Source organism: Tenrec ecaudatus, chromosome 14 (assembly GCF_050624435.1).
Source record: "Tenrec ecaudatus isolate mTenEca1 chromosome 14, mTenEca1.hap1, whole genome shotgun sequence".
In the NCBI taxonomy this organism is placed as follows: Eukaryota; Metazoa; Chordata; class Mammalia; order Afrosoricida; family Tenrecidae; genus Tenrec; species Tenrec ecaudatus.
The window spans coordinates 125,040,281-125,067,168 of record NC_134543.1 but is presented as its reverse complement, the minus strand read 5'-3'; the positions used below and the strand labels follow the sequence as shown (position 1 = coordinate 125,067,168).

At 53.0% G+C, this 26,888-nt stretch overlaps 1 protein-coding gene across 1 annotated transcript in view; it reads left to right on the top strand.

Moving 5' to 3' along the window:
• The window catches only part of CA12 (carbonic anhydrase 12), a 64,879-nt gene extending 43,405 nt beyond the window's left edge, over window positions 1-21,474 (top strand). Inside the window, exons 3-9 of the mRNA XM_075532311.1 lie at window positions 1,932-2,074; window positions 5,638-5,733; window positions 6,406-6,469; window positions 6,951-7,108; window positions 8,466-8,592; window positions 19,976-20,063; window positions 21,024-21,474. Of these exons, the coding sequence (XP_075388426.1) occupies window positions 1,932-2,074; window positions 5,638-5,733; window positions 6,406-6,469; window positions 6,951-7,108; window positions 8,466-8,592; window positions 19,976-20,063; window positions 21,024-21,099 (752 nt within the window). The 3' untranslated portion in view covers window positions 21,100-21,474. The remainder of the gene's footprint in view (window positions 1-1,931; window positions 2,075-5,637; window positions 5,734-6,405; window positions 6,470-6,950; window positions 7,109-8,465; window positions 8,593-19,975; window positions 20,064-21,023) is intronic.
• Window positions 21,475-26,888: the final 5,414 nt, after the last annotated feature.

Below are 26,888 nucleotides of genomic sequence, written 5' to 3'. Positions count from 1 at the left end.
GGAGCACGTCATCTTTTGAGATTGGGGAGGGGCTGGACCCGAGTCCCCTGACCCACAGGTTGCGGTGCTGTCACCAATGCTGGGACCTCAGGGGTCACTCGCGGGGTCATACAGTTTGGTGGGGGAGGGGGACACACACTCTTTGGAGTCAGCTCAGCCTGGGTTTGAATCTCAGCTGGAGCCCTGGCAGTGGAGTGGTTACACGTACACACTGGGCAAACTGCAAGGTCAGCCGTTTGTAAAGCACCAGCTATTAGCTGGAGATGGACGAAGCTTTCTCATCCTGTAAACAGTCTCAGAAACCACACTGGCAATCCAGCTCTGTCCCGCAGGGTCGCCGCGAGTGGCAGTGAGTTTGGTGTTTTGACCTTTGACTCTCTGTGGGCCGTGAGGCTCTGAGGGATGACTTGAACATGGTTGACCTTTCATCTGGAGAACAGGTGCATTTGCTCTATTGCTGGGAAGACTTGTGGATGTAGATCACGCTTATAGCGGATGCTTCATAAATGTTATAGAATTCTAAAATGTGGAAGGCACCTCACTGAAGTCCAGTTATTGACAGGGACTGTCAGGTCAGCGTTGGCCCACAGTGACCCTCGGTACCACAGAGCTAAGCACTGCCCGCCCTGCACCATCTTTACACTCAGGGCCGAGAGTGGGCCCTCGTTGCAGCCCCCGTGTCAATTCATCTCGTCGAAGGACTGCTTCTTCCCTGGCCCTCTGCTTCCCCAAGCTTGATGTCCTTCTCCAGGGACTGGGCTCTCCTGACCACACGTCCAAAGTAGATGAGATGAAATCTCGCCATCTTTGCTTCTAAGGGGCAATCCTGACTGTATTTCTTCCAAGATAGACTTGTGCATTCTTCTCTTAGTCCAGGGTATATTAATATTCTTCACCAACACTGTAATTCAAAGCATCATTTTTCTTCTACTGTCCTTGCTTATTGGAAGCTTTTTCAGGTGTAGGAGGCAACTGGAATGATCATAGCTTGGTCAGTCACACGCTATTCCTCACAGTGAGACTCAAGAGGTCCTCTGCAGAAGATTGGCACAATGTAATCATAGGTCACTGGATTTCCTGATTACTGCTCTCTTGGAAATGGGCTGTGGAGACGAGTGGAGTGAAAGCCTTCGCAGTGTCGGCATATTCTCTGTTTTCCTGGCGTTGCTTACCGGCCCCGTGGTGAGGGTTTCTGTTGTGGGGTGTGCAACCCATCCTGAAGTAGACTTTGATACCACTTTCAGCGAGCAAGAGCGCGTCATCTGCAGACCGTGGGTTGTCCGCGAGCCTTCCTCCAGTCCTGAGGTCACGTTCCCCATCAGTCCGGTTTCTCGTGGCGTTTGCTCAGCACAGAGAGTGAAGAAGTAGGGTGACAGAGCAGACAATGCTGTCACACCCCCTTCCTGCGTCTAAACCACAGAGTGTCCCTTTGGTCTGTTTGAGGGATGATCCCTTGGTCTGTGGAGAGGTTTCTGAATGAGGACAACGAAGTGCTCTGGAACGCTCATTTTCGTCCAATGTTGCCCATCATTTGTTTCCACTCATGCGGTTGAATGCCTTTGCCTTGGTAGGCAGGCACAAGGAAACAGCTTTCTGGTAGTCTCTGCTTTCAGCCCTAATCCATCTGAGCTCAGCAGTGATCTACAAACACTGATCTTTGGAGCCAGTGTCTGATACATGGGGTATGTAAATGATCGCTTCCTACGGGTCTAGGATTAACGTCTTTGCATGACTTCCCAAGAGAAACCAAGACCGTATCCGTGCCCCCGGAGCTGCTTTAGGAAAAGGGGCATCCTCAGGCAAAGAACTGTTTCCGACCGACATGCTGCATCTCTCCACGCACCTGAGCCTGCCTGAGCCCCGGGCAGGTGCTGCCTTCCTGGCTCTCTGGCAGTGCTCGGCTCTCAAGGCTGCCCCTCCACTCCCCGCAGTGAAGCTGAACCTGATTCCGGACATGCACATCCTGGGCCTCCAGTCCCGCTACAGCGCCACGCAGCTGCACCTGCACTGGGGGAACCAGAACAGCCCCCAGGGTTCCGAACACACGGTTGGCGGGAGACACTTTGCTGCTGAGGTGAGCGAGGGCCAGGCTGGCAGGGGTTGTGGACACCAGGTAAGATCCGAGCATGGGAAGGAGGCTTCTTGGTCATCCTGTAGCCCATCTGTGGTGCCCTAGTCCCTTCATCTTCTGAACACGCCAAGTCTGACTCTATGACTGTCAGCGATGCCACCACGGAGGCAGTAGTAGGACCCCCTGTCCCCACCCCTTGGTTCTGTTTGAACAGGTTAAAGTCTCCTCAGCTGTACTCATTCCACCACGGAGTCTGACCCCATGGGGTTAACTGCTTCCCCAAATTCCGCAGTGTTTCTTCCCATTGAACTAGTTGATTCCACTTCAGTCCCCTGCTGAGGATTTGCATGCCCACCCCAGATCAACTGAATCAGAATCTACCTTTTAGCAAGATCCTCGGGTGATCTGCATGAAGTCAACGGTTCTTATGAACACCGATTTGTTCCTAAGCAGAACTCGTACAAAGGCCAAACAGGTAGTCTCTACATAAGAAGCACCTGGGGGTCTTGTTACCATGTAGGTTTGAGGCCGTGCATCTGGGGTGGATGGGCAGGTGCTCACCAGGGTGTCCGACCAGTAAGAACTGGTTCCAAACCCTGCATTTGAAATTGGCCATGTTGATTCTCTCTCATCTCGCCTTTGCTTTCCCTGGTCATGGGCCGTGCTTTGGAAGATGGAGCCTAGATCCAGGGCCCCAAACCAGCCACTCCTTGGGAGAAATAGGAGGCTTTCTGCTTCTGCAGAGATTTACCTACCAACTAGGAACACCTGTGTGGGATTCCTCCGAGTGAGAGAGAGTTGATGGCAAGGAGAATGGTATGCTGATGCACAGGGCACCATGGCTGGCCACCAGAGACTCTCTGGGGGACGTCAGCACAGCCTTGTCGCCTGGAGGTGCTAACCCCAAAGTGCCCAGAGGGGATGCGAGGAGGGTCAGAGCAGTGTGCCTGCACCACAGCGAAGTGTGCAATCTGGGGAGGATGAGCTGCTAGAGCCCCCATTAGGGTCAAACTTGGAAGGGTGTTTCTGCACGTGTCTAGAGCAGTACAAGGAGGTGCAAATGCTTAAGTGCTCGCATCTACTAATAATTACAAGGCTGGAGGCTTGAGCCCACCCAGAGGGGCTGCAGAAGAATGGCCTGGTGCTCCACATCCACCACGGCAGCCATTGAAAAGGTCTACGGCGCACAGTTCTAATGCGGCAAACACGGGTCAGGGTTGACTCAGGGACAACTGGTTATTATTACTATTCTTGCTATTTTACAAGTGGACAAGAGGATAAAGGCCCACAGTAAATAATGACCTGCCCCTTTTCTGTTGTCACTGCTGAACTGCTTACAAGCTCAGACTAATTGTAGGTCTAGAGACAAGTATGAGGGGATATGATTCTGGCTCAGACTGGAAGGTACGCCTGCAGGTTCAAGTCTTTCAGATCGCAAGGATTTCCATTTCTTTTAGGTTAATCGCTATGTGAAAGCTATGAGGACTAAAGGGGGTAACCTGGAAGGGTTTGTGCATTTTGAAATATTTCTAGTTCTTGTCTCTTCTGCCATTAAGCCACATCTCCAGACTCTTGTCTGGTGAAGAGGGACTGGACGTGCCAGTGGAAGAGAAACCCCATCAGGGGACCCTAAAATGCCAGTATCCTCCTGGAGGGTCCTTGGGAGAGTGACGATTCTTCTGGATTTAGTTTCTAGAAGAGGGTTTTCTGAATCCGCTGTGTTGCATTAGTCTCCAATTCCTCTTGATCTAATCTGAACACAAGAAAAAGGTCAAGAAAGACCGTAGCTCAAAAGTCAGCCGAGGGCTGAAACAAAGACCAACTGGAACGCCCTTGTTTCCCCAAGAGACACCTGGCCGGGGCGGTGTGGGGCAGGGCACCTTCAGGGAAAGATGGCAAAGTGCAACCCCCAAGAAACCCTTAACGGCAGCCACCTAACAGACTAAATGATTGGAGATCATTAGAAAGGGCCACTAGAAAAGTTCAACACGGAATTTAAAAGTGCATTCAATGAAGTACACTTCAATTCTATTCACACGCATACGACACACAAGTGATTGAAAAGAAAGGGAAGAAGCACACACAATCACAGTGTGTGCCGCGGTCCCAGAGGCAAGAAAATCAACAAAATGCATTATACACACACACACGTGTGTGTGTGTGTGTATAAAACCTGGTGGTATAGTGGTTATGCATGTTGGGCTGCAATCTACATGGTTGGTAGTTTGAAACCATCAGCAGCTCCTAGGAAGAAAGACTGGGCTTTCTACTCCCGTAAACAGTTACAGTCTGCTAAACCACAGGGGTTGCTATAAGTCAGTAATGGCTTGATGGCAGTGAATTTGGTGATATATCTATCTCTATCTCTATCGCTATCTATCAATACCTATACCTATATCTATCTATCTATCTATCTATCTATCTATCTATATATATATATATATGTATAGAGAGAGATCTAGCTACTAATAAAGGTTTTTGGAGATGAGGTGATAAAATCTCTAGGGTTAAAAATCAGGTGAGAGATTTATTGTCAGAGGTTGCCCCATGGTTGTAATTTTTAACCTCTACTTTTTAAGCCCAGGATTCCTCAGAAGTCTGCCCTTTCCTCACTTTAACCCTGAAAATAACTTCTACTCTGGAAACCGAGGCGGATAGCACTTTATTTTAAGAAGACACAGACGTCTGTGTTTGTGGAATAAGGTTCTTGCCTCATGGCCTCTTACCCGTTTGGATGTCATGGCATTCATAAAAGCCAGCTGGGTGTTCTTCAGGGCCCGGGGAATACACCACCGGGCCCAGTGTGATGGCGCTTCTACTGGAGGCGGCTGCTCACGCTGTGTGTGGCTCAGAGTGGAGAGCCGCCAAGGCCCAGGCTGCGCCAGCACATGCCACTGCTTTGCCCAGGCTCCAAATAAGACGGGGAATCTGAATACACAACAAAATCAGCCAGCCAGGTGCCGCCCACGTCAAGCCAATGTCGACTCGTGGCGGCCTCGTGTGTTGCAGAGTGGAAGTGCACTTTATTGGAAAAAAGCAGACCATCCAATAAACCAGTCTCGCTGCCAGTGAGTTGATTCTGACTCAGTGGCCCTAGGAAAGGGTAGAGCTGCTCCTGTGAGTTTTCAATACTGTAACTCTTTGCAGGAGTAGAAAAACCTCCTCTTTCTCCCACAGAGCAGCTGGTGGTTTTGAACTGCTGACCTTGTGGTTGGCATGTAGCCACCAGGGAGAAATGAACCCAAAGCCTATTTAGGGCGAGTGCAAGAGCCCGTCAGTCATTCATTGTTTCATCCATTCGATAGCTCTTGCAGAGCCAGTGCTTCCCAGGCACCTGCTGGACCCTGGGCGTGCAGTAAGTCAACAAAGCAGACCCTGTCTGTCCAGGTGGAGACTGCTTATAAGCTAGAGAGGCCCAAGGGGATCATGGGGTGCCATGAGGAGAGGCTCAGAGAGGTCTGATCTGGCTTGGAGGGAGATCTGCCCTCCTATATGGATCCAAGTCTCTCGCAGAAGTGAGCGGTCCCATAGTCACTCACCTGACGGAAGCCTCTCTCCCCCGGCAGCTGCACATTGTCCATTACAACTCCGACCTGTACCCCGATGTCAGCACCGCCAGCAACAAATCAGAAGGCCTCGCCGTCCTGGCTGTTCTCCTTGAGGTAAGAGCAGTGGACATGGCGTTGACGTGACTGTGGAAGCAGGAAGGACAGGCGAGTTCCGTGTACTCCCATAGACACACCTGTTTGCTGCTCAGCCCTTCAATATCACCCCCACCACATGCCTGAACCCCTCCTGACCTAACCCCCAGGGACCCACCCTCTGTCCTGTGCTGGGGGCTTCATGCAGTTGGTGGGAAAATTCCACAAACACATTAAAGGCCCTTTCTTTGTATATATAGAACATGGAATAATTTCATTCTTTCATTCTGTATCCAGAATGGAAATGTCTCCTAGATTCATTTGTATTTCCCCCCGTAATGAGACAATGTACACCTCATTTCCCAATATGGCTGTCTATCTTACAGGAACGCAGAGCTCTCCTAAGTTCTGGGTTAGGGAACAGTTTAGTTGTGGCATTCAGACTCACCGGGAGTGCTGGCTGTCCCCTGTGCCTTGGGACACTTGAATGTTGGTGCCATGAGCAAAACACGGGCCATCCTGACTCCCTACCCAACCAGTGACCCGTCGTCACCACCCTCCAGGCCTGGCCTCCACAGCAATTGCTGTGTCTCACCAGCTCAGCTCTCCACTAGTGTTTGTCAGTGGAGCTCCAACCTATAGAATTCTTCCGCAGCTCAATTATTCAAGCTGCCTGTCTGGTCTCTGTTGTAGATGGGCTCCTTCAATCCATCATATGACAAGATATTCAGTCACCTGCCAGATGTAAAGTACAAAGGTGAGTGGTCCTTGGATGCTTGTCTCTCTCTGTTAGAGAAGGGTAGAGTCATCCCGAGGTGGTCAGAGGGGCTTGCATGTGGTTGTGATGCTGACTAGCTTTCAGTGGTGCTTCCAGACTAAGACTGACTAGGAAGAAAGACCTGGCGATCTATTGTGGAAAGCCAGTCCATGAAAACCTTTTGAATCACAGCCATCCGATCCGCAACCGCTGCTGTGGACTCGGGCAGGGTTCGGGTTGTGTTGGGCAGGGGCCCAGCTCCTCAGCAGCTAACAATACCCTGTGACCTCAGAGAAAAGAAATGCAGGGCAGGCAGGTGCTGTCTGTGACCACCAGGTTAAGGGCAGCAGGTTGTCAAGCAGTGCTGCGACCAGGTTTCCGGCCTGGACAGCCCAGAACAGGGCTACTTCCCATTTCGAGGCTCCTCCATATGCTCTGTGGAGTGAGGCTAACCCCACTGTTCCCCAATGCGTCTCTCCAGGCCAAGAAGTGCCCATCCCAGGGTTCAACATCGAAGAACTGCTTCCTGAGAAGCCCAGTGAGTACTACCGCTACCGAGGCTCCCTGACCACGCCACCTTGTCACCCCACTGTGCTCTGGACGGTCTTCCGAAACCCTGTACAAGTTTCCCAGGAACAGGTATTTGTCAGCCAGAGTCCACCTGAAATCTCAATCCCTACCAAGCCCCTCCGACTTGATCTCACGCAGAGTCAGCTGTTTAAAACCTTTCCCAAATATTGAAGGGGCCTTTGAGTGCCGGCACCACTGGGTGGTGCCCACAGTGAACCCGCTTGGCTGCTCGCCAAGAAGTCAGAGGTTCAAATCCACCTAAAGGTGTCTCAGAAGAAAATTAGCCCTTGGGAACCCTAAGGAGCCCAGGTCCCTGTTCCCCCCACCATGACTCGGGGTCCATCGATGGCAACGCTCCTGGGGTGCTGCCGTGTGCTTGCAGACCTTCTGGATGGGGTTTCAGAAGTAGAGCTGTGGAGTCAAGCTAGGAAAATGAGAACTGGGCCCCAAGTTGTGTCGCCCCCTGTAGCCCTCTCTCCACTCCCCAGACAGGAGAGAACACAGCTCCTTGACAAGAGTAGGGGGCAGATATGATTGGGCTTGCCCATTGAACACACGGGGGAGCTGAGAATGCAGGGAAGGGAAATCGGGGTCCCTGACCTCAAGAAGCTTCCAATGCACGACTGGGGATAAAAATCCTTAGCAGTCATTTCTAACCCCCTCATGTTTTTGGAGGATGGAAAGGGCTAGAAGCCTTAAGAAACTTGAAATCACCCCTACCCCCACCCACCCCCCAACTCCCCTGACTGGTTACATGGTTGAATTTCAAAGTCAGGTCTCCTGAGCCCCAGGTCGCTGTTCAGCCTTTGACTCCACTGCTGAAATTCACAAAGAACTGCTTGGCTTGGAGAAGGGCCTGGACGGCTCTGAACGCCGCCCAAGTCCCAGGGAGCCTCTTTTCCCTCTGAGCTTTGCTGGGAGTGAGCTGGGTAAATGGCAGCAGTAGGCGGCCAGGGATAGAGAGGTGCTGAATCAGAGAGGAGATGGGCGGGAAGCAGGAGCATCGGGATCGGCCGCCTTGGAGATGGATTACATAAACTGTGTGGGTGTGGAATGAAAATTACAAGTGAAAAAAAGATGACCCATGAAACTCTTCCTCCCTCCTCTGAGGGACCCTCAGAGCAAGCCCCTCTGATTTAGAGCTGAGTTCCAACTGGGGCTCGTGAGAGGAGAGGCAGAGGAGCCCCCAACCACCCCAGGTAATGGGGAACTAACAGCCCTGACCTCCCCTGCACCCTGGGCGGTGGGGGACAGAGCCAGCAGTGCCGGATCCCCTCCAGGCCAAGTGCAACGGGTCTCTGGTCTTCCAACTGCTCTCTGATGTGTCTCCCAGCAGGCACTGGGGCGGGGCGGGGGGGTGGGGGCTGCTTCCCGGGCTCCCCTAGCATCCCCGGCCTCCGGGGTCCATTTCTGCTCTTTTCCTCAGCTGCTGGCTTTGGAGACAGCTCTGTACTGCACACAGGCGGGTGATCCTTCCCCCAGAGAAATGGTCAATAACTTCCGGCGGGTCCAGAAGTTTGACGAGAGACTGGTGTACGTCTCCTTCCAACAAGGTGTGTCCGGTCGGGCAGTGCGGTGCCGTGGTCGCGGTGTCATGTGCATTGGGGTGGGGGTGAGGCTTGGCCCACGGTTTCAGCCACCGATGCTGCTAGGGGGCTGGTGGAGGGCAGGAAGTCCGAGACGCTGGGAGAGAGAGGATATTATTCCATGACCTCTCTGCTCAGGAGAATTACCCTTGCTACTAAGATAGGAGGATCCTTTTCATGAGATCAGGTTTTGACGGCTCATCCTAGACCGCTTCTGACATGGCATACCTTGTCGGGCGATGATTCCCTGAACTGCCAGCCCCACTCCGGTGGACATGAAACAGTGGGGCACAGCCCAAGTCCCTTGGTGGCTACCGGCAGCCCATGGGGTAAGGTTTCAGGGCCCTCAAGGTGAGAAAGCACTTTCTTGACGACTCTTTGGTTAATCTTCGTGGAGCTTGTTGAAGCGAGGCCACACATGCTACATCAAGCGACGCTGCATAGCTTGGTTTATTCCGGATGCTACAAGGACCCAGTTCTTCCTTTTAAACCAGTGGTTCTCAACCTTCCTCTTGTTGCGACCCTTTCATACAGTTCCTCATGTGGTGGTGACCCCCAACCATAAAATTATTTTTGTGGCTACTTTGTCACTGTCATTTTGCTACTGTGATGAATCGGGCAACCCCTGCGAAAGGGTTGTTCGACAACCCCAAGGGGGTCGCGACCCACAGGTTGAGAACTGCTGTTTTAAATCCTTACTCCTAACTGCCCGGAGGGGAGTGGACTTTTCTGCTGACTCAGTGTCTGTGTCGATCCTGCTGGAAGTTGGGGCCAGAGAAGAGGGCTGGGGGACATTCTTGGAGCCCACATGGATTTTAAAACCTCCAAGTTCCCTTTAGTGGCCCCCTGCGTGGGTCTCTCGGGTAGTAAGAGGCACAAAGTGGAAATTCTGCCTCAGCCCTCATGCCCGTGTGGATTACACTACGCCAGGCAGTCAGCCTCGGAGGTTCTTTGTAACCCTGGTCAGAGATGGGACCCGGTCTTCTCACCTGGGGCTCCTCTCTTGTGGCAGGACGTTGTAACTGGCTCCTACTGAGCCTGGGCAAGCTTGTACTTCCAGGTCTTTGGATAAGCACTAGAAAGTTGGCCTTTTGAACTGACCACAACAGTGACCTTCTCTTTCAGTTGCTTCAACAACGGCCCCAAATCCATCTTCTGTGATCTCCAGCCCCCTCCCGATACTGTTTGTTAGTGAATCTTTTCCTCAGTTTCTCTGACTGAAAACAAAATCTGTGAATGACGGCCCCTTCCTAAAAAGGAGAGTGTCTACCGTGATCACTCCCAACGTCCTTTCCAGGAAATGCCCCCCAAACACAGCATGGCCCCTTTATGATCTCTTCTGGATAATGCTATCTCTTTTCTGGTGCTTTCTAACGGAGGGAGTTTAGAGGGTTAAATCAAGCATTCGAAGGACAGTTCAAGGGTTAACTCAAAATCAGACTAGAACCTTAAGAACTCTGCCTAGAGTTAGGGGACTTGGCCCTCAGGGAGCAAAGAGAATCCGGCTTGTGGTGCAAGCACTTTATCTTCTGCTGTTTTTCTGAGCTGTCTTTGCAAGGCTGAGTTGGAGGGCACTGGGCAACAAGAACATCCCCCTGTAGTAATAGACGAGAGGCCTGGTGGCCTAGTGGTTCTGCATCAGGCTGCTAACCATAGGTCAGCAGTTCGAAACCATCAGCTGCTCTGTGGGAGACAGAGAAAGGCTTCAGACTCATGTAAAGAGTCTCAGAAACCACCGGGGCAGTTCTACTCTGTCCTGTAGGAACACTGTGTGTCGGAATCGACTGGATGACAGTGAGTGGTTTGGTTTGGTTTTTGTCATAGATGGAGCATAAAGGTTAAGCCCTTGCCTACTAACTGAAAGGCTGGCAGTTTGACCCTCCCCAGCTGCTCAGGCAGGGGAGAAAAACCTGGCAGTCAGCTCCCACAAAGATTCCAAACCCACTACCATTGAGCCAATCCCAACTCATCATGAGCCTGTGTAGGCTTTCCCAGGCTGTTAATCTTAACAGGAGAAGACAGCCTCAGCTTTGTCCCTCAGACTATTTGGTGGGTTTGAACTGCTGACCTTGCAATTGGCAGTCTAATGCTTAAGCAACTATGCCACGGGGCTCCTGACTGAGTCGAACCCTACGGTGCAGTTCTCTGTCACATGGAGTCTCTACGAGTTAAAACTGATGGCAGCTGGAAACAAGAGTCAGGAGACCCCAAGGTTAAGCCTTGGCTTTGCCTGCTGGCTGTGTGGCCCCGGGCAACTCATGCCTCTTCCTTGGCCTGGGTTTCCTCAGCCACAAGCACGGGGGGGGGGGGGGGGAGTTGGACGGGTGGTCCCGGAGCGTCCTCTTAGGGCTACTGCGCTGTGATTCTGAGTGGACACTAACAACTGCCAATCCTGACTTTGCGTTGCAGGGGCAGTGTTTGAGGGCACTTACAGAGGATCAGAAGAAACCATGCAGGAACTTGAGTCTGACATCTCCAAGTAACCCCCGCCTATAACGCTGGGGATAATTAGCCATCTTCTTAGACCCACGGCGGTCTAAGTTGCTGCTTGTAGAGTGAGAAATGCAGCCCGGCTTGTAGCTAAGTGCTTCAGGAGACCCTCTGGGTCTGGCGGGATGGTGGGGCGTGCTTGGGGGACCTCCAGGCAGTGGCTCTCAGATCCACTCCTGGTCGACACATCAGGATGGAAGCCGAAACGCTGCTTAGCCACTGCCAGCTCTGCCCTGCTCCCGAGAGCGCTGCTCTCTCCGGCAAGCCAAGGCAAATCTGCCCGTTTAGAGGCTATCACAGAAACGTAGCCACCACTCGCTCTGAAGAAAAAGGCAGCCCCAAGAGAGCAGAGCCCCCAGCCCCATCCTCCGGGGCACTGCACTCATGAGTCCATCCACTCCCCACTTGCCCGGCCTGGGCTCTAAGGCACAGCCTGCCGGTCAGCATGAGCCGGGAACCGTGCGGACTCCATTAGCGACAGACCGGTCCACCAAGATGTGTTTGCAATCCAGGGTTTTCTCTGGAGAACAAGGGAGTCGGAGCTTCTTCCAGAAGCAAAGCAGCGGTCAGGGAATCCTCTAGGAGGGGCTGTCCATGGACTCTGTGAGGAAGAGCTAAGATTTACCCAAATGGCGGCAATTGGTGTGGAATTATGTAACTCGAGCCTGCTAGATAGCTGGGGCTTAGAAAACGAGTATCCGACCTGGTTTCTGTCCTCAGGGATTTAGAGTCTGGAGACAGCCTCACCCCCAAATAGAGTTTCTCAGCCTCCACACTATGGACAGTTTGCTACGGGCAGTCCTCAGATATTGTGGGCTCGGTTCCAGACCATCACCATGAAGCAAATGTCGTAAGACAGTGAAGCCCACCGATTCGTTTGGGTTGGGTTGATTTCCTAGTACATGTAAAATTCATGTCTATACTGTCTAGCTTTTACTGTTAAGTACAATGGCGCTTAATGCGCGCAACAGCATGAGCGCAATAGTATTATGAAAAGTTTGAAATAGTGCGAAAACAACCAAAAGATGACACAGAGGCACAATATGCGCACATGCTTTGGCGGAAAAGGGTGCCAATAGACTTGTATAAAAATAAAATAAAAATTAATTTAATAAATAAAAATAAATAAATAAATAAAATTACTGTCTGCAAAGTGTAATAAGGCAAGGCACCATAAAACAGGTGTGCCCATAACACTTTGCTGGGGGGCTGTCTTATGAACTGTAGGGTGCCCGTAGTAGTATCCCTCCAGTTGTGGCCACCTCACATCTGCCCCGCACATTGCCAAGCGTCTCCTGACTGGCGGAGCCATTGTCCTAGGGCTGCGCAAGACCTCCCTAGGTCCTGAGTGGGGGGAGGCGCTGTCATCTTGTTTTTAAAGCTCCCGTTTTAGCCTCCTACAATCTTAGCTGCACATGGATGACACTTTTACCCGGCCTGTAGTAGTTACCCCTGAAATAATGGTGGCGAAGGCAGAACAGCCAAACCTATGAGAAACCGCCTCCCTCACCTTCCTTCAGGATCGCCGTGTGCTTTCTTGTCTGTGACAGGGGAGATTGGAGGCAAAGAGAAGCGGATGAGCGAGAAGCAGGGGTCCGGGTGTCTCTGAGGAGGCTTCTTGCTGCAGAATCCCCTCACCAATCATTTCCTCCTTCCTTCTGGGACAAACGTTTCCTTTCTTGGATATTTTTCTTCGCCTTTGATTAAAATATCCACTCGCGGCTCTTAACAAGTGCCTTTTCCAAACAGAAGGAAGGGCAGACGAGTATATAGACTGGAAACCAGAGTCACTCTCCCAGAGGGCCCCCTCCTGGGCCGCATCTTGATGCCCTCAGAGGTCAGGTGCCCCGTGTGAGGAAAGGGGCGAGGGCATGGCGAGCAGTCAGTACTTAGGACTTGGACTTGACCGCTAATTTCTTTGAGTTGACCTCCTGGCCAGTGACGCCAGTGTCGGGTCATCTGAGTAGTAAAGCAAGAGCCCCTACAACCTCAACAGCAATAGCCCCGAAACCCGAGGCCCAGGAGGAAGCCAGTTTCTACGATCACATCTTAGTGGGCTTGCTCTGAGCGACTGCGTGTCACCGTCTGCCACAGAGCCCAGGAGGGGCAGCTGGAGGAGCTCTAGCTGGTCAAGGGGCAGGGCTCTCACGGATGGCAAATCTGTGAAGCCACACGATTAACATCTGCTTGGCGTGCGTCACCTGGGTAGTTCTGGAACCTTTAGAAAAAAAATCTGACCAAGCTAAGATGGCTAATTATCTGATTTTTAAAAACTGCTGCATTGTATGCTTTGTGGTGATGGACTCCGTGTTTTTAAAAGTTGCTATTTATAAATAAAGGCTATTAGATGGAAGCGCAGCATCGATGCTTGCTGAGTATCCAAAGGACTTAGCAGAGAAAGTGTTCCAATGTCAAGTACTAGCCTTGGGCCCACGGGGCTGGGTGCCAACGAGCAGCTGCCGAATGTGCTAGCACACGGTGTTCCTGGCCTTTCAGCTAGCGCCCAACTCGGCCTGCCAGGTCCCTGAGCACCCACAGGCCAGGAGCTGGGGAGGCAGGCGGGCGGCCCCCAGTGGGTGGTTGGCCACCTCATCTCTTACAATGAGTCTCTGGCAAAGAGCAGACCCCGCTCAAGGGGGTCAGCTGGACCCGCCTTTGCACTTTGCCCTCAGCTGGTCTTTCCAGCATCATCTCCCTGGCCCTTATCCTTGCCCTCGGGGCCGCACCTAACCTGAGGGTCTCCCCATAACATAGCAGGGACACTCCAGGATTTTCCCACACTATGGTCCCTCGGGATGTCCCTCTGCTTCTTCCATGTGGAAAATTTGTTCAAGACCCCCTTGAAGTGTCCCCTTTCCCGTGAAGCAGACTTCACCTTCCTCCTTCAGCCCCGTCAGAGCACCTGGTTCACTGCGGCGGCGCTCTTCACACACAGTTATTTCTCACTCTACGGCTGGTTTGTTGTTGTTTTAAGGGAAGCCTTATCTAAATATATGTTACATACACTCACTGACAGCTCCTTTAGGACAGGGCTGGGTGGCCTCCTTCATTTTGTGTGCCTGGCAAGAATGGCCAGCCGCCCCCCCTTCCCTCTTCCCGGCAGCGTCCTCTCTGCAGAGCGCCTGGAACATAAGCCTGGCCACCAGGCAAGCTTTCCTTTTCTTCAGCCGGGTTGCCGCTTTGGGGCCAGTGAGCCAACCCACCCACCAGTCCGCGTGCTGGGGCAAAACTAGAGCGTTGCGCGTGGCTGTCAGGCTTTGAAGGCCTGGGAGGGGACCGCCTGGGGAGGTCGCCCTGCTTTCTGATCGCTGCCCTGGCCTGATGGGGAGAAAAGGCCCTGGGCCCACCAGCCATGGTTCCTTCAGCACAGCCGGCCTTGGCCACCTGGGGAGGCCCCTGGGGGCACCGTGGCTTTCGGTGCTCACCTGGCATTCCTGCCAACTTCACAGCCCTCAGCCCCAGGGCGGCTGAATGAAACCAGCTGCCTCGGGCAATCTGCAGCTTTCTTTTGGGAAGATCTCTTGGTAGAAATCGTTCTTTGTTGAGTTGCAAAGTATTCCCAAGGGGAAACTCCCCAGTTAAGACTAGGAAGCTAGGTAGTGGTTATGGGCACCACCCTCGCTTTCTTGCCACCGAGAGCTGGCATTTCAATTACACCGCTCTCGACTTGTGTTGGACACGATAGTAGGAGTTCTTAGCACCCCACAACGGAGTGGATGGGAATGATCAAACCAGAGGTCAACCTCGACTTTCCTGGCCCCTGTTGACAACCTGGAGGCCACCAGAATCCTGCATCAGGTCCCGAGTGGCTCAAACCATTTGCTCCCATCCACTAATGGAAAGGTTGGTAGTTCAAACCCACCTAGCAGCTCTGTGGAAGAAAGGATCTGCTCCCATGGAGACCACAGCCAAGAAACCTTTAGGAGCAGCTGTGGTCTGTGACACACTGTGCTCCAGGAGAGATCTGGATGCTGTTATATGTGACTGCTCCATCATGTGCCACCACCACCCCCCTCCCCTCGTCTGTACCTTAACATCATACTCTGAACGCATCCTGCCTTCGAACAGATTTGCAAATAGAGCTGGAGAATGCTGGACCTTCATTCTAGGAACGGCAAGAGAAGTAAGATGCTTGCTCCTCCGGCTGGGCCATGTTTACACTTGAAGCTTCAGGAGCCCCCAGAAGCAGTTAACCACTGTCCCTTGATCCGGCTAGATGCCGGTGGAAGACGAAGCTCTTGCCGCCTCGGAGTCAGCCCAGGACAGGTAGCAGTGCCCTCGTGGCAAGTGTCTGGCCCACCTCCTCCAGGTGTCTGTGCTGCCAGGTGTCTGCACCAGTATCTTCTGTACCTGTGTGATCTCCGTCTCTGCGTCCTACTGCCCGGCCCGGTCTCTGCTTGCCCTGATACACCCCGAGCGCTGTATGGACAGCAGGCAGCTTCCCCACATCTGCACGGTGGGCAGGCCTTTTCTGCTGCGTTCCCAGCTAGTGGCTCATGGGCAATCTCTGTGAACCTGCTTGGATGTTTCTTGTCCGTCTCATTGCTCTTTAGTGAAAACTGTCCGCCTAATTCCCACTAGGAAACCAGCCATTTCCTTTTGCATCCGGAAAACACGTGTCTCTGGCTCTGTCTCTTCCCGCACCTTCTCGATGCCTGCCTCTGACATCCTAGAGGCTGGTCCTCATCCAGGAAAGGCTTGGCTGGGATACAGACGTTGGCTTTGCTCTGATCTGCCCTCCCCAAACCATTCTCCCTCTGCCTGCGCCTCCCAGCCTCTCCCTCTCGCGGTCAGGTTAGCAAATGCCTGGGCATCCATCTGTCTCGGTGTGTCAGGCCCTGGAGAAAGCCTGGTTCCTTGATGGTTGGTGGGCGCTGTCTCGGTGGAGGGGACAGCATTTCAACCACAGCTTCCTATCAGAGCGCCTCCATGGACTTCCCTCCTCCTTACTGGTTAACTTGCTTGCTCAGCCAAAGCGGCTCTGTTTTGCTGCATCCAGTCTTGTCTCAGAAACATCGGTCCCAGTCTCTGGGGCTTGCCTTGTCCTCATGGCTTCTTGGCCTCCTTCCATGATCTCCAAGGACAGGCAATTTAGACCCTGGCCAGACAAGTGCCCACTTAGGAGCAAGGAGCCCGGTGAAAGCCATGGATTAGATAGGTAGCTCCTGACTTACGTTGAGGTAAAATGAGTGACACTTGAAGCCATCTATTTGGCTCTTTGTTTGGGTTTTGTATTTGTTTTGTATTACTGATAATAGGGGAGCCCTGGTGGTGTAGTGATTACATGGCTTACTGGTTGGGCTGCTAACCACAAGGTCAGCAGTTCAAGTCCACTAGCTGTTCCACAGGAGAGAGATGAAGCTTTCCATTTCCGTGAAAACCCACAGGGGCAGTTTTACCCAGGCCTATGGGGCTGCTATGAGTCTGAATCAAGTGGCTGGCAGTGAGTTTGGGTTATTATTGGTAATATGTACTTTATACAGTGTTGCAGCGCATAATTTATTCATGACGTTCGGTCATAAATGCTGAATGCTAAGAATCACTGTTCAAAATGCCGTGTACAGCAGACTATGAACACTTTAAAAAGAGCAAGGGGAAGGGGAGGAGGGAGGGGAGGAAGGGGGAACAGATTGCAATGATTAATATCTAATCCCCCCGCCACGGGGTTGGGGAGAGGGATGAACAACAGAAACGTGGGTGAAGGGAGACAGTGGTCAGTGTAAGATATGAAAATAATGATAATCTATCATTTATCAAGGGGTTACAGGGGGGAAGGGGGAGCGAGGAGATAAAAAGAAGAGCTGACACCAAGGGCTCAAATAGAAAATAAATTTATGGAAGATAATGATGGCAACACATGTACAATTGTGCTTGATATACTTGATGCACGAATGCTTTATACAATGTTGGAATGTATGGAATGCTTTATACAGTACAATGATTTTTAAAAATAATAAAAAGAGCGAGGGAGTAGTATTGGACTTTGGGCAGAACCAGGGACTAACGGTATGGGATCCTTGGCAGTGTCACTGCCAAAACACTGCTCTGTGAGTGAGGAGAAACGGGCCCTCCGGATCCGATTCGAGCCAGACCCTGTGCCCGGAGAAAGGTTCTTTCCCTGAGAGCCTTGCCCTCCACAGACAGACCTCACCCAGCTCCCTGTGAGCAGGACACAGGTTCTATGCAGCCTGGGCGGCGGCTCTGCTGTGTGTGGGAGCTGCTGTTAGACAGGACTGTGAACGGGATGGCTGGAGGCATGGACCCTGGGGCCCCTCCTCCAAGCGGCCAGGCTTCCTGAGAACAGTCTCTTATGAGAAATGGTTTGGTACCGCAGCATCTAGAGCAGCGGTTCTCAACCTGTGGGTCGCGACCCCTTTGGGGGTCAAATGACCCTTTCATAGGGGTCGCCCGATTCCTAAGAGTAGCAAAATCACAGTGATGAAGTAGCAATGAAAATAATTCTATGGATGGGGGGTCACCACCACATGAGGAACTATTAAAGAGTCGAGGCCTTAGGAAGGTTGAGAGCTAGAGCTTTAGGGAATAAGAATAAAAGTGTATTCCAGCAAAGTGTCAGGGAAAGAAACCACACATCACTTTTTGGGGGGATCCTGAGGCCCAAACTTCAAAGGATGCTGTACAGAGGCCCCAGTTCAGGCAGGGGACAGAGCGTGTGCTGCACGAACACGGAAGGAGACTCATGGCCTGAGCATCGCTGCCAAGCCACAGGCTGGTCCTTGTATTCAGTGCAGGAGAAGAGGCCTGGGCTGGAAATGGGGCCGGGGAAAGCGCTCTCAATGCCACTTGGGAGGCTGTGGGCTGCCGCTGGTGGCCGCTGAGAACAGCATGAACAGGCCCCCTTGTCCTTTCTGCAAAGCTCTTCCACGACACTCATCCCAACAGCCGCCTGGGCCCTCTGGGAAGGCACATCAGGGCCTCCCAGGGACTCGCCCTGGACCAACGAGGCTTGGCAGGCTCCATATGAGATCGCAGAAGAGGATGGTAGGGAAGGATGCAGGCTGGTGGCTCCTGGAGGACCAGCGAAGGGGCTGACCAAAGCCTGTGGCCTCAGACATGGTTCCCAAGGGTCGTATACCAGGAGGGTAGCCCCTGCCCCTCTGCTAGCATCTCACAGTAGGCCAGGGTCTGCCAGGTCAGTCTCTCTCCCACCTCCAAGGGCGGCAGACCCTCCTGCACTTTAGGGTGGACAGCCACCATCCCCCCATCTGCCTTTTAATTGCAGCTAGAGTAAACATTTCCTCCCCCATAGCCTAGAAGTTTCTCCTACACAAGGATATGTGTAAACAGGGACTTTTAAGATAGGACCTGGGTGCTTCAAAACCAGGCATGCCCCATCCCCAGGGAGCCCCCCGGGGGGGGCACGCAGCAGAGCAATGTCAGCTCACCTATCTGTGCACTGCTTCATTCCCACTGAAGACCCTTAACTTACCCTGTGGGTCCTCCCCCGAAGGTGGCTGGAAGAGGTCCGAACCCTCAGTTGTTTGGGCCCATGTGGCAGAGAAGGGAGGCTAGCCTGGAGGAGGAATTCCTAGAGTTTGTCCTGGGAAGCCAAAGCCAAAGTAGAACTGAGCCCTGGGGACCAGACCAGATATAGGGGGGAGTGGGGCAGGGGAGAAGGCTGATGACAGTTCCAGCTGGGCCACCAGCCCTGGCAGAGTCCGTGCGTTGGAAGTGGCTCGGTACCGGAGAAATCAGTGGTGACCACCTAAGTAAATACCATTCCTCCCACCTTCCCTCTTGTGCAGTAAACGGAAGTTTGCTCTCGCTAGCAAAGAGACTGCCCCCTAGAGGGGCATGGAAAGAAGGGAATCGAAGGATGCACCCCTAGGTAGGCAGTTCCCACTGCCCATCAGGCAGTGACCTTACTCCCTAAAGCTTTGTATCACCCGGTGCCTCTAGGCAAACAAAGGTACAACTACTCCGGGTTAACTGCTCTCTTTCCCTCCCCCTTTCAAGAGCAAGACCTTCCCTTCGCAGGACTGAGTCTGGGTATGTGGTTGGCCAACTGGCCGTGCATGTGCAGCTGGGTGATCACTGATTCTGGGTGTGATGTGGACCTGTGACCCTGCAGCCCACCCTCTCTGCTTCTCCGTGCTGTTGCCCTGCCTCCTGACCCCACCTCCTTGCTATGAGTCTTATTTCCATGTCGCTCTTCCACTCAAAGATGATCTGCCAATCAAATGCTTCCCTAAATGAAAGGCCTACTCACTCCCCAGCATGGGAATTTTGAAAGAACCTATCCAAGATCTCATGTTGGCCACAGTGGGAGGCCATTGCCATAAAACATGCTCGAACCCGGGGTGGGTCCGCTTGAGTGAATTGTCTGTGGACCTTGACAATGGGCCACTGGTTGTTTGGGCCTGCGTAGAACTATGCCATGGAATCTGGGGCAAAGCCAAGAAAGTGACATCTAAGACTGGGGAAGTTCTCATTCTGTAGCCCAAGGTTTCTCAAAGCGGGGTTCATGGACCACTTACATCAGCCTCAGCTGGAGAGTTTGATTAAAACATAGATTCCTGGGCCCCACTCCAGACAAAGTGAATCCGAGTCTCTGTGGGTGCTTCGAGTCTGCATTTTAAACAAGCTCTTCAGATAGATGAGCCTCGGGCAAGCTTGAGAACACCGGCTGGAGGATCGAGATAATTTAGAAACAGCCTGCACGCACTCCAGCCAACAACCAGAATCCTAGAGTCTGAGAGCTGAGTGGGGGCAATGCCACACCCCGTGGCTGACCACGCCCTGCGCTTTGATTTCACACCCATGTGCAGTGGGAGGTGAGGACAGAACCGGGAGGGGGGGGAGTATGATGTAATTGGTGTGCCCACTGCCTCTTCCCCAGGCATCATCCTTTCTGTGACCCTGGCTGGCATTCTTGGCATCTGTATTGTCCTGGGAGTATCCATCTGGCTTTTCAGAAGGAGGAAGAGGTGAGCTGTTTGGGATTCGGAATGGGCACGGGTGGCATCTAGGTCCATGGGACTGGTCTGTTTGAGAAGACAGCCTGTAAGCCTGCAGAGTGAAGACCCCCTGCCACCTCACCAAGAGTTGTCCTGGCAGCGCTCTTCCCAAAGCAAGGGTGCCCAGGTCCCGGCTGCAGGAGCCATTATGCCCGGAACTAGCTGGCAGGGCATGCAGCAGCCTTGCTGCCATGGCGAACTCACTGTGTGCCCCGACCCGGTCTTTTGGCGAGGGAGAAGTCCATTTCCACAAACACAATCAGCAAATCCGTCTTCTTACTAAGTTTTACATCTGGTTTTTCTTCTAGAAATCCAAAACAGAAAATGGAGAACTTGATTTCTGACTCATATTACCAATCACTAGGCTTGACCCATGCTTTATTGTCATGTTTGGTTTTTCCTAAGGCCTACGTTTCTGTTATTTGCTGGTGCCAAATGAAAAGGCACCAGGAACCCTATTGTGGAACCGAATGCTTAAAGAGTGGGGTGATGAGGCTGTTTTCAAAACATTGAGATGGGCTGCTAGCCACAAGGTCAGCGGTTCACAACCACCAGCTGCTCCGAGGAGGAAAACAAGGCTCTCCACTCCTATAGAGAGTTAACGGTCTTGGAAACCCAGGGACAGGTCTGCCCTGTCCTGTAGGGCCCCATGAGTCCGTGGGCGTGAGCAGTATTAAAAGAGAGCAATTGAGACATGAATAGCCTTTTGTTTGGGGGCATTGTCTTCCAACCCACCCCAACCAAACTCACTGCCACGGAGTCAATTCCGACTCGCAGTCACCTCCTGTAGGGTCCTGGGACTGGGAAGATTCTCTCTCAAGCCCTATCGAACTGCGGCAGGTCCCCACGAGAGCCCTCAGATTTCTCCCTTGTATCTCCTGTACCCTGCTCCCCTCTCTGACTAACCAGACCTGTGTGTTCTTGTTCCAGTAGCAAAAAAGGTGGCAGCAACAAGGGCGTCATTTATAAACCGGCCATCAAGAAGGAGACTGAGGCCCACGTCTGAGGCTCCTGGCCCTCCAGGTATGGCCTGGAAAGACCGTCTTTGGGAGGACACACACCTTGGCTCTCTGGACACTTGAAGCACTGGAGGGGGGTTTCTGATACTCGGCGTGTGAGCTCTGGACCCGTGGGCTCGACGTGGAAGCCCATTGCCCTGGTTTCAGGGCCCCTCCAGCGTGATGTGTGGGTGGGGAGAGATCAGATGAGGAGGCAGGCGCGTGGAGCTGCTGTCTCACCTCTGTGGGGTCCTTGGGTGGTCTGCGTTCTGCCTGCTGGTGGGCGGCTATGGGTTGTAGCACCCGCATCCAGGGGTTTCCCTAGGGTGTGGTTTCAAGTGTCCTGCAAATTCTGCTTTTGCTCCAAGCTTTCTGACCAGAATGTGCGCACTAGGCTCTGGCTCGACTTTTGAGACACAGTTTCTTTCCTTGGGGGAGGGGCTGTCTTCCCCTGATTTCTTCTGCTGTAACAGCACCTTTGTCTGACCTCACACCAGGTGGGACAGGTTGCTACCTGGGCCAGGAGCTGCACCTTGTAAGATATTAGGGATGCTCCCAAACAAAGTCGTTTGGCTCAGAAGCACGGACTGAGCCCTAGGGAAGACCCTTTAAGCTCCACTTCATGGTGGGAATGGGAAAGGAGGGGGATGAGAAAGCCCGTGTGGGTTGGGAGACTCACTTTGTAATGGGACCGTCTGTGTGAGTCGTTTGTGAAGCCACTGATGGAAATGGAGAGGGTCCGCTTATGACGGGCCCTAATCATTATGAAGTCCAAGCGCAAACTCCTGCTGGGGGGCAGTTTCGTTTTGTACCCTACGGAGTCCATCGAGAACAAGGCTGTCCCTTAAAAACCGCGCTCTCTCCTGGCACAGAACTGAGTTGGAGATGCCCCACAGGGTTGGAGACGCTACAGGAGATCAGCAGAAACAACGGAGAGCTTTCCCACCCAGTGCCATCCCCACCCAGGGCCTTCCTTGGGCTTAGGATTTACCTCCTCTCGGACTTTGAGGATGTCAGGTTGTGGCCCAGCTGAAATGTATTTTCCAAGCTAGGAAAACAGGAAGTGATCCACGCAGGGCTGGCACCACTTTGACAGTTAGGGACTGATAATAATGAACCCTAATGGCCCAGTGGTTAAGAACACAGCTGCCAACCAGAAGGTTAGCGGTTCAGGCCCAGCAGCAGCTCCACGGGAGAAGGATGAGGCAGCCTGCCTCCGTAGAGCTTACGTATGGCCTTGGAAACCCAGTGGGGTATGCTCTGGCCCACAGGGTGCTCAGTCAGAATCCACCCGACGGCACCAGGTTGAATAATGGAATGTTACAAGGTGCCTCATGCTTCTGTGTCCGCTCACAGAGTTTCCGGGAAGACCCCTTTCCCTCACCTATGCCCCCCACCCCCAGAAACAGGAGTCCTGCAGAGGTCAGTTAGATCCACAGCTGAGGAGCCCCCCCTCCCCCCACCGTTCACAGCCCCTCTCAGCTCACAGCTTTCTGGTTCCCAACCTCATGTGACAGCATGGAATGTCCTCTAGAAACCCAGGTTTCTTCATATCACCTTCTTCTACGGCTTCCTTCTGACTGCGAATACGCTCCTTCCTCTCTGCTGCGACAACTTCCCGCAGCTGGCAGGCCCCGCTCTCAGAACTGGCATACAGTTTTTCAAGTGACCCAGTGGAAGTGGGTACGCTTTGTGTCCTTGACAGCCTTGGAGCCGGGGGTGGGGGTTGGCACCCCAGCCCTGCCGTCCGCACCCCTGATGGACAGCAGCCCCAGCGCTAAGGACTGCGTCCTGTGGATTGGGTGCTGGTTTCTTGGCTGGGGACCAAAGTCGCCCATCAGAGGCAAACATAGACCACTCCAGAGTGGCGGGGACCCCTTTCCAAAGCCCTCTAGACATGGCATGGGTGAGTCTCAGGAAAAGAACCTGCTCCCGTAAAAAGGGAGGTTTCGCAGGTGGCCAGACCGTGCTGTGTCTCCTCCGTCTTCCCCCCCCACCCCGCCCCACTCTACACAGCGGAGACTCACGAACCTGGGGTGGGGCGCTGGGGGGTGGGGAGCGGTCAGACGGAGTCTTCGAAGCACCGGCTCCCTCAGCTTCCTTCACTCGTCTTCACAGGTCTCTTGGGGATCTGACTTTGGACTTGGGGGCGTCTTGCGGCGTTCGTTCATTTCTCCAGTGTGTGTCACCCCTTCCCGCTCTCTGCCGGTGCGGACCACCAGGCTCTGTGCTGGTCACAGCCGAGGGACAGAGCCTTGGCCTCGTTCCTGTGCCTCGCGCCGAGGGCTTCTCCAGTCTCTGCTCTTGCTGTAGCGCTAGCTGGTAAAAAATGGTGAAGACCTACACTTGTCTCTTCCCGGCCATTCTAGAATTCGCGTAGCAGAGATCCGGTTCACCCCGTGCCAAGGTCCTCTCCCCATCTATCACTTAACCCCTCTGACGGCTTCCGGACCAGCTCTGGGCAGCATCCTCCCTGGGAGCGGGAGGGAGGGCAGCGGGGAACAGGGGCCTGCAGCACCCCCTCTCCGGTGCCTCCGGCCATCAGCCACTGTGGTGGTGGCCCACGTGACACCTCTGTATTTATTGTAGAATGATTGTAATGGGAGAGGTGCACTGTGAAGATGAGACATTCTAAATAAAACGTGTTCACTCCAGAATGACTTTGCAGCATCCTTCAGTGACAGAGAGTTTGCTGTGCCCCACCTGTGGGGTCAGGTCACTCACCAGAATGAGAAGAAAGAACGCGTTCAGCAGTGACCATTCCACCCAAGCCTGAGTGCCTACCTTCAAAGGAAAATGCTCTCGCAGCCTTGAAATCTCGAGGGGGTGGGGGGTGGGGCAGGCGGGCACACCTGGTTTGTGCTCCATTACTGTCATGGGGATCGGTGGCTTAAACTCAATCAGCAGTGCTCACAGGCCTGGCGACCTGCTTCTAGACTGAGGACCGCCCCATGGGGCAGGCAGTCATAGCCTGTCCATCCTTGGGGTGCACTGAGGTTTCAGAAAACGTTTGCGGTGAAAGCACAGACCTCACATGCCCACGTTGCCACAAATACACATCAACGCCTTCCAATCACTGAATCAGTACTGCCTTTAAAATGTACATTTAGTGAAGCAAGGGCAGAGGCGCCCTGGTAGTGCATTGGTTACACGCTGGGCCGCAATCCACAAGGTCAGTAGTTCAAAACCACTAGCCTCTCTGAGGGAGAAAGGTGGGCTTTCTAGACCTGTGTAGAGTTACTGTCTTGGAAACCCACAGGGGCAGTTCTCCCCGTCCTACAGGGTTGCTACGAGTTGGCATCGACTGGATGGCGGTGAGGTTGATTTGAAAAGTTGGTCAGACATGGAGTTTTCAGGCTTACCCAGGAGTTTGGCAGCTGCATGTAGCCTGCGACGACTGCAGGGATGGCACGGATAAGAACCACTCACCGCCTTTCGGGTGCCCCTTAAGGGCGTTAGCCCTAGAAGATTTCCACACCCAAATAAACCCTGGACGAACGTGTTGGGGAGTGCATGCTAGAAAGTGGGAGAGATCAGGGGGAGGGGGATGTGAGCAAGGAGAATGGGGCGGAGGGGAGATCCGGCCCAGGGCAGGCAGAGCAGAGCGAACCACAGCTGAGTCCTGGTGGTGCCTGTGTTGGCTGCTGGCAGCACAGGGTCCGCAGAATAAGCCACTTCTGGGGAGAAGGATGACGTTGTCTACTCCGGATTCAGGGAGCAGGTGTCCGCTCCCCTGAGGGGGGGTCTTTGAGTTGGAAACCCACTGATGACAGAGGGTTTATTCGGTGCCGCTTACCCCACATGCCTCTCCACAGCCCCTGAGCCAAGGTGCTTTTTTTCTTCCAGAGTCAGTCTGCCAGAAAAACAACAGCAAAACGTCTCTGTCTCGTGGGGGCAGACCCCACAGTAGTCCTCTAGGGCAGAGTAGAAGTGCCGCCATGGGATTCCAGGTCTGTAACTCTTTACAGGAGTACAAAGCTGTGTCTTGCTGCCAGAGTGGCTGGTGGTTTCAAACTGCTGACGTTGGGGTCAGTAGCCCAGCTCATGAGCATCACACCACTAGTGCTCCCAGAATTACTCCATAGGGTTCCAAAACTAGCTTCTATGGAAGCCGATGTCCAGACACTTCTGCAGCTGCGTGGAGCATGGGTTTGCGCCTCAGACCAGATGAGCTCCGGCTTTCAAGATGCTGGGGGAAGCTTTGAGACTGCTGTCTTCAAAAGTGACCTCTGGAGCAGCCTGTGGAGGAAAGGGCAGGTGCCACCTGCATGGTCCAGCCACGTGGAGAAGGCCCAGGTGGGCAGGGCCAGGTCTCCCAGATCCAAGAGCCCAGGTGTGAGGCCAAAACCGAACATCCGAGGGCATGCCCCTGCACCTCCCGTGTTGTTTTATAGAATGATTGGGCAATTACAGGGCCAGAGTTTTTGTTAGACCGAAGTAACTAATCCAAACTCACTGCCATGGCGTTGTTCTGACTCATGGGGACCCTGTAAAATCAGGTAGAACGGCCCCGTGGGTTTCTGAGACGAACTTTCTGGAGCAGAGAGCCCAGCCTGTCTCCCTTGATGGTTTTCAACTGCCGACCTTTAGGTTGGTAGCCCCACCTGTAATCCACTATGCCACCAGGCCCCTGTGGTTGTGCAAAACTATTCACTATAAAAAAAATTGCAATTAGGGTAGCTTATCTTTTTTTAAGACAGTTTTATTGGCACTTCATCCACCTATCATCCAATTCGATAGTTCAATCTTATCAAGAAGAGTTGTACAATCTTTACCGCAATCAAGTTTTCTTTCCCGGGACTCATTGCTATTCACAGGATAGCTTATCTTTATGACTTCAGGTCAACCGGGGATTCCACGATGCCTCTCCCTTGGGTGAAGGGAGCCCCAAAAAGCTCGTGGAGAGAGTCCATTGTCTTTTCTTCCATTTTCTCACAAATACCTTGACGCCCCCTCGAATATACTTCACGGTGTGAGTAGACTTTGGGGCACATGGTAACAACCCAGGGAAAGAGGGAGCATTGTGTCCACCTAATAAATGGGAGATGGGGCTCAGCCCAGTGCACATGGGGCCTACAGCCTTAGAGCCAGCGCCACAGCCCCAGGGACATGGAAACACTTCCTTATAAGAGAATTCACCGTGCTTATCCCAATCATGTGTCACCCTGTAATGGTCCTGGACTAAAGGCACTGAGGCCACTCCTCCCACAGATTCATTCCTGCAGTCAGGGCAACCCAGGGCCTCCAGTCTAGATGGTCTCAGGAAATCCTGGCTTCGGCTCAGGAAGTGTCAGACCAAGGTTGGCCAGGGGCAGAGGCCAATCTCCTTAGTCATCTCAGCTCCTGGGCAAAAGGTCACCCTCCTTCCTAACTCAGCAAGCAGAATCCCAGGGACATAGACCCTCCTTCCTAACTCAGCAAGCAGAATTCCAGGGACATAGACCCTCCTTCCTAACTCAGCAAGCAGAATCCCAGGGACATCGTCACTAACCTGTCTCTCTTCCCAAGGCTGACCTGGAGTATAGGAACACACACACACACACACACACACACACACACACAATGAGAGAGAGAGACAGAGAGAATACAATTGCACTTATTTAAAATTCTAGAAAATAGAGGCAAACTATAATGGCAGAAAGCAGAGTATATTGCTGCCTGCGGATGAGATGAATGCAGAGGGGCAGGCATGGGGGTAGAGGGAGAGGCTGTGGGGTCCCCCAAAAGGCCTGAGGAGATGGTTCGAGTGACATCTATGTTCATTATTTTGATTGTGGTGAAAGTTTCTCCACTATGT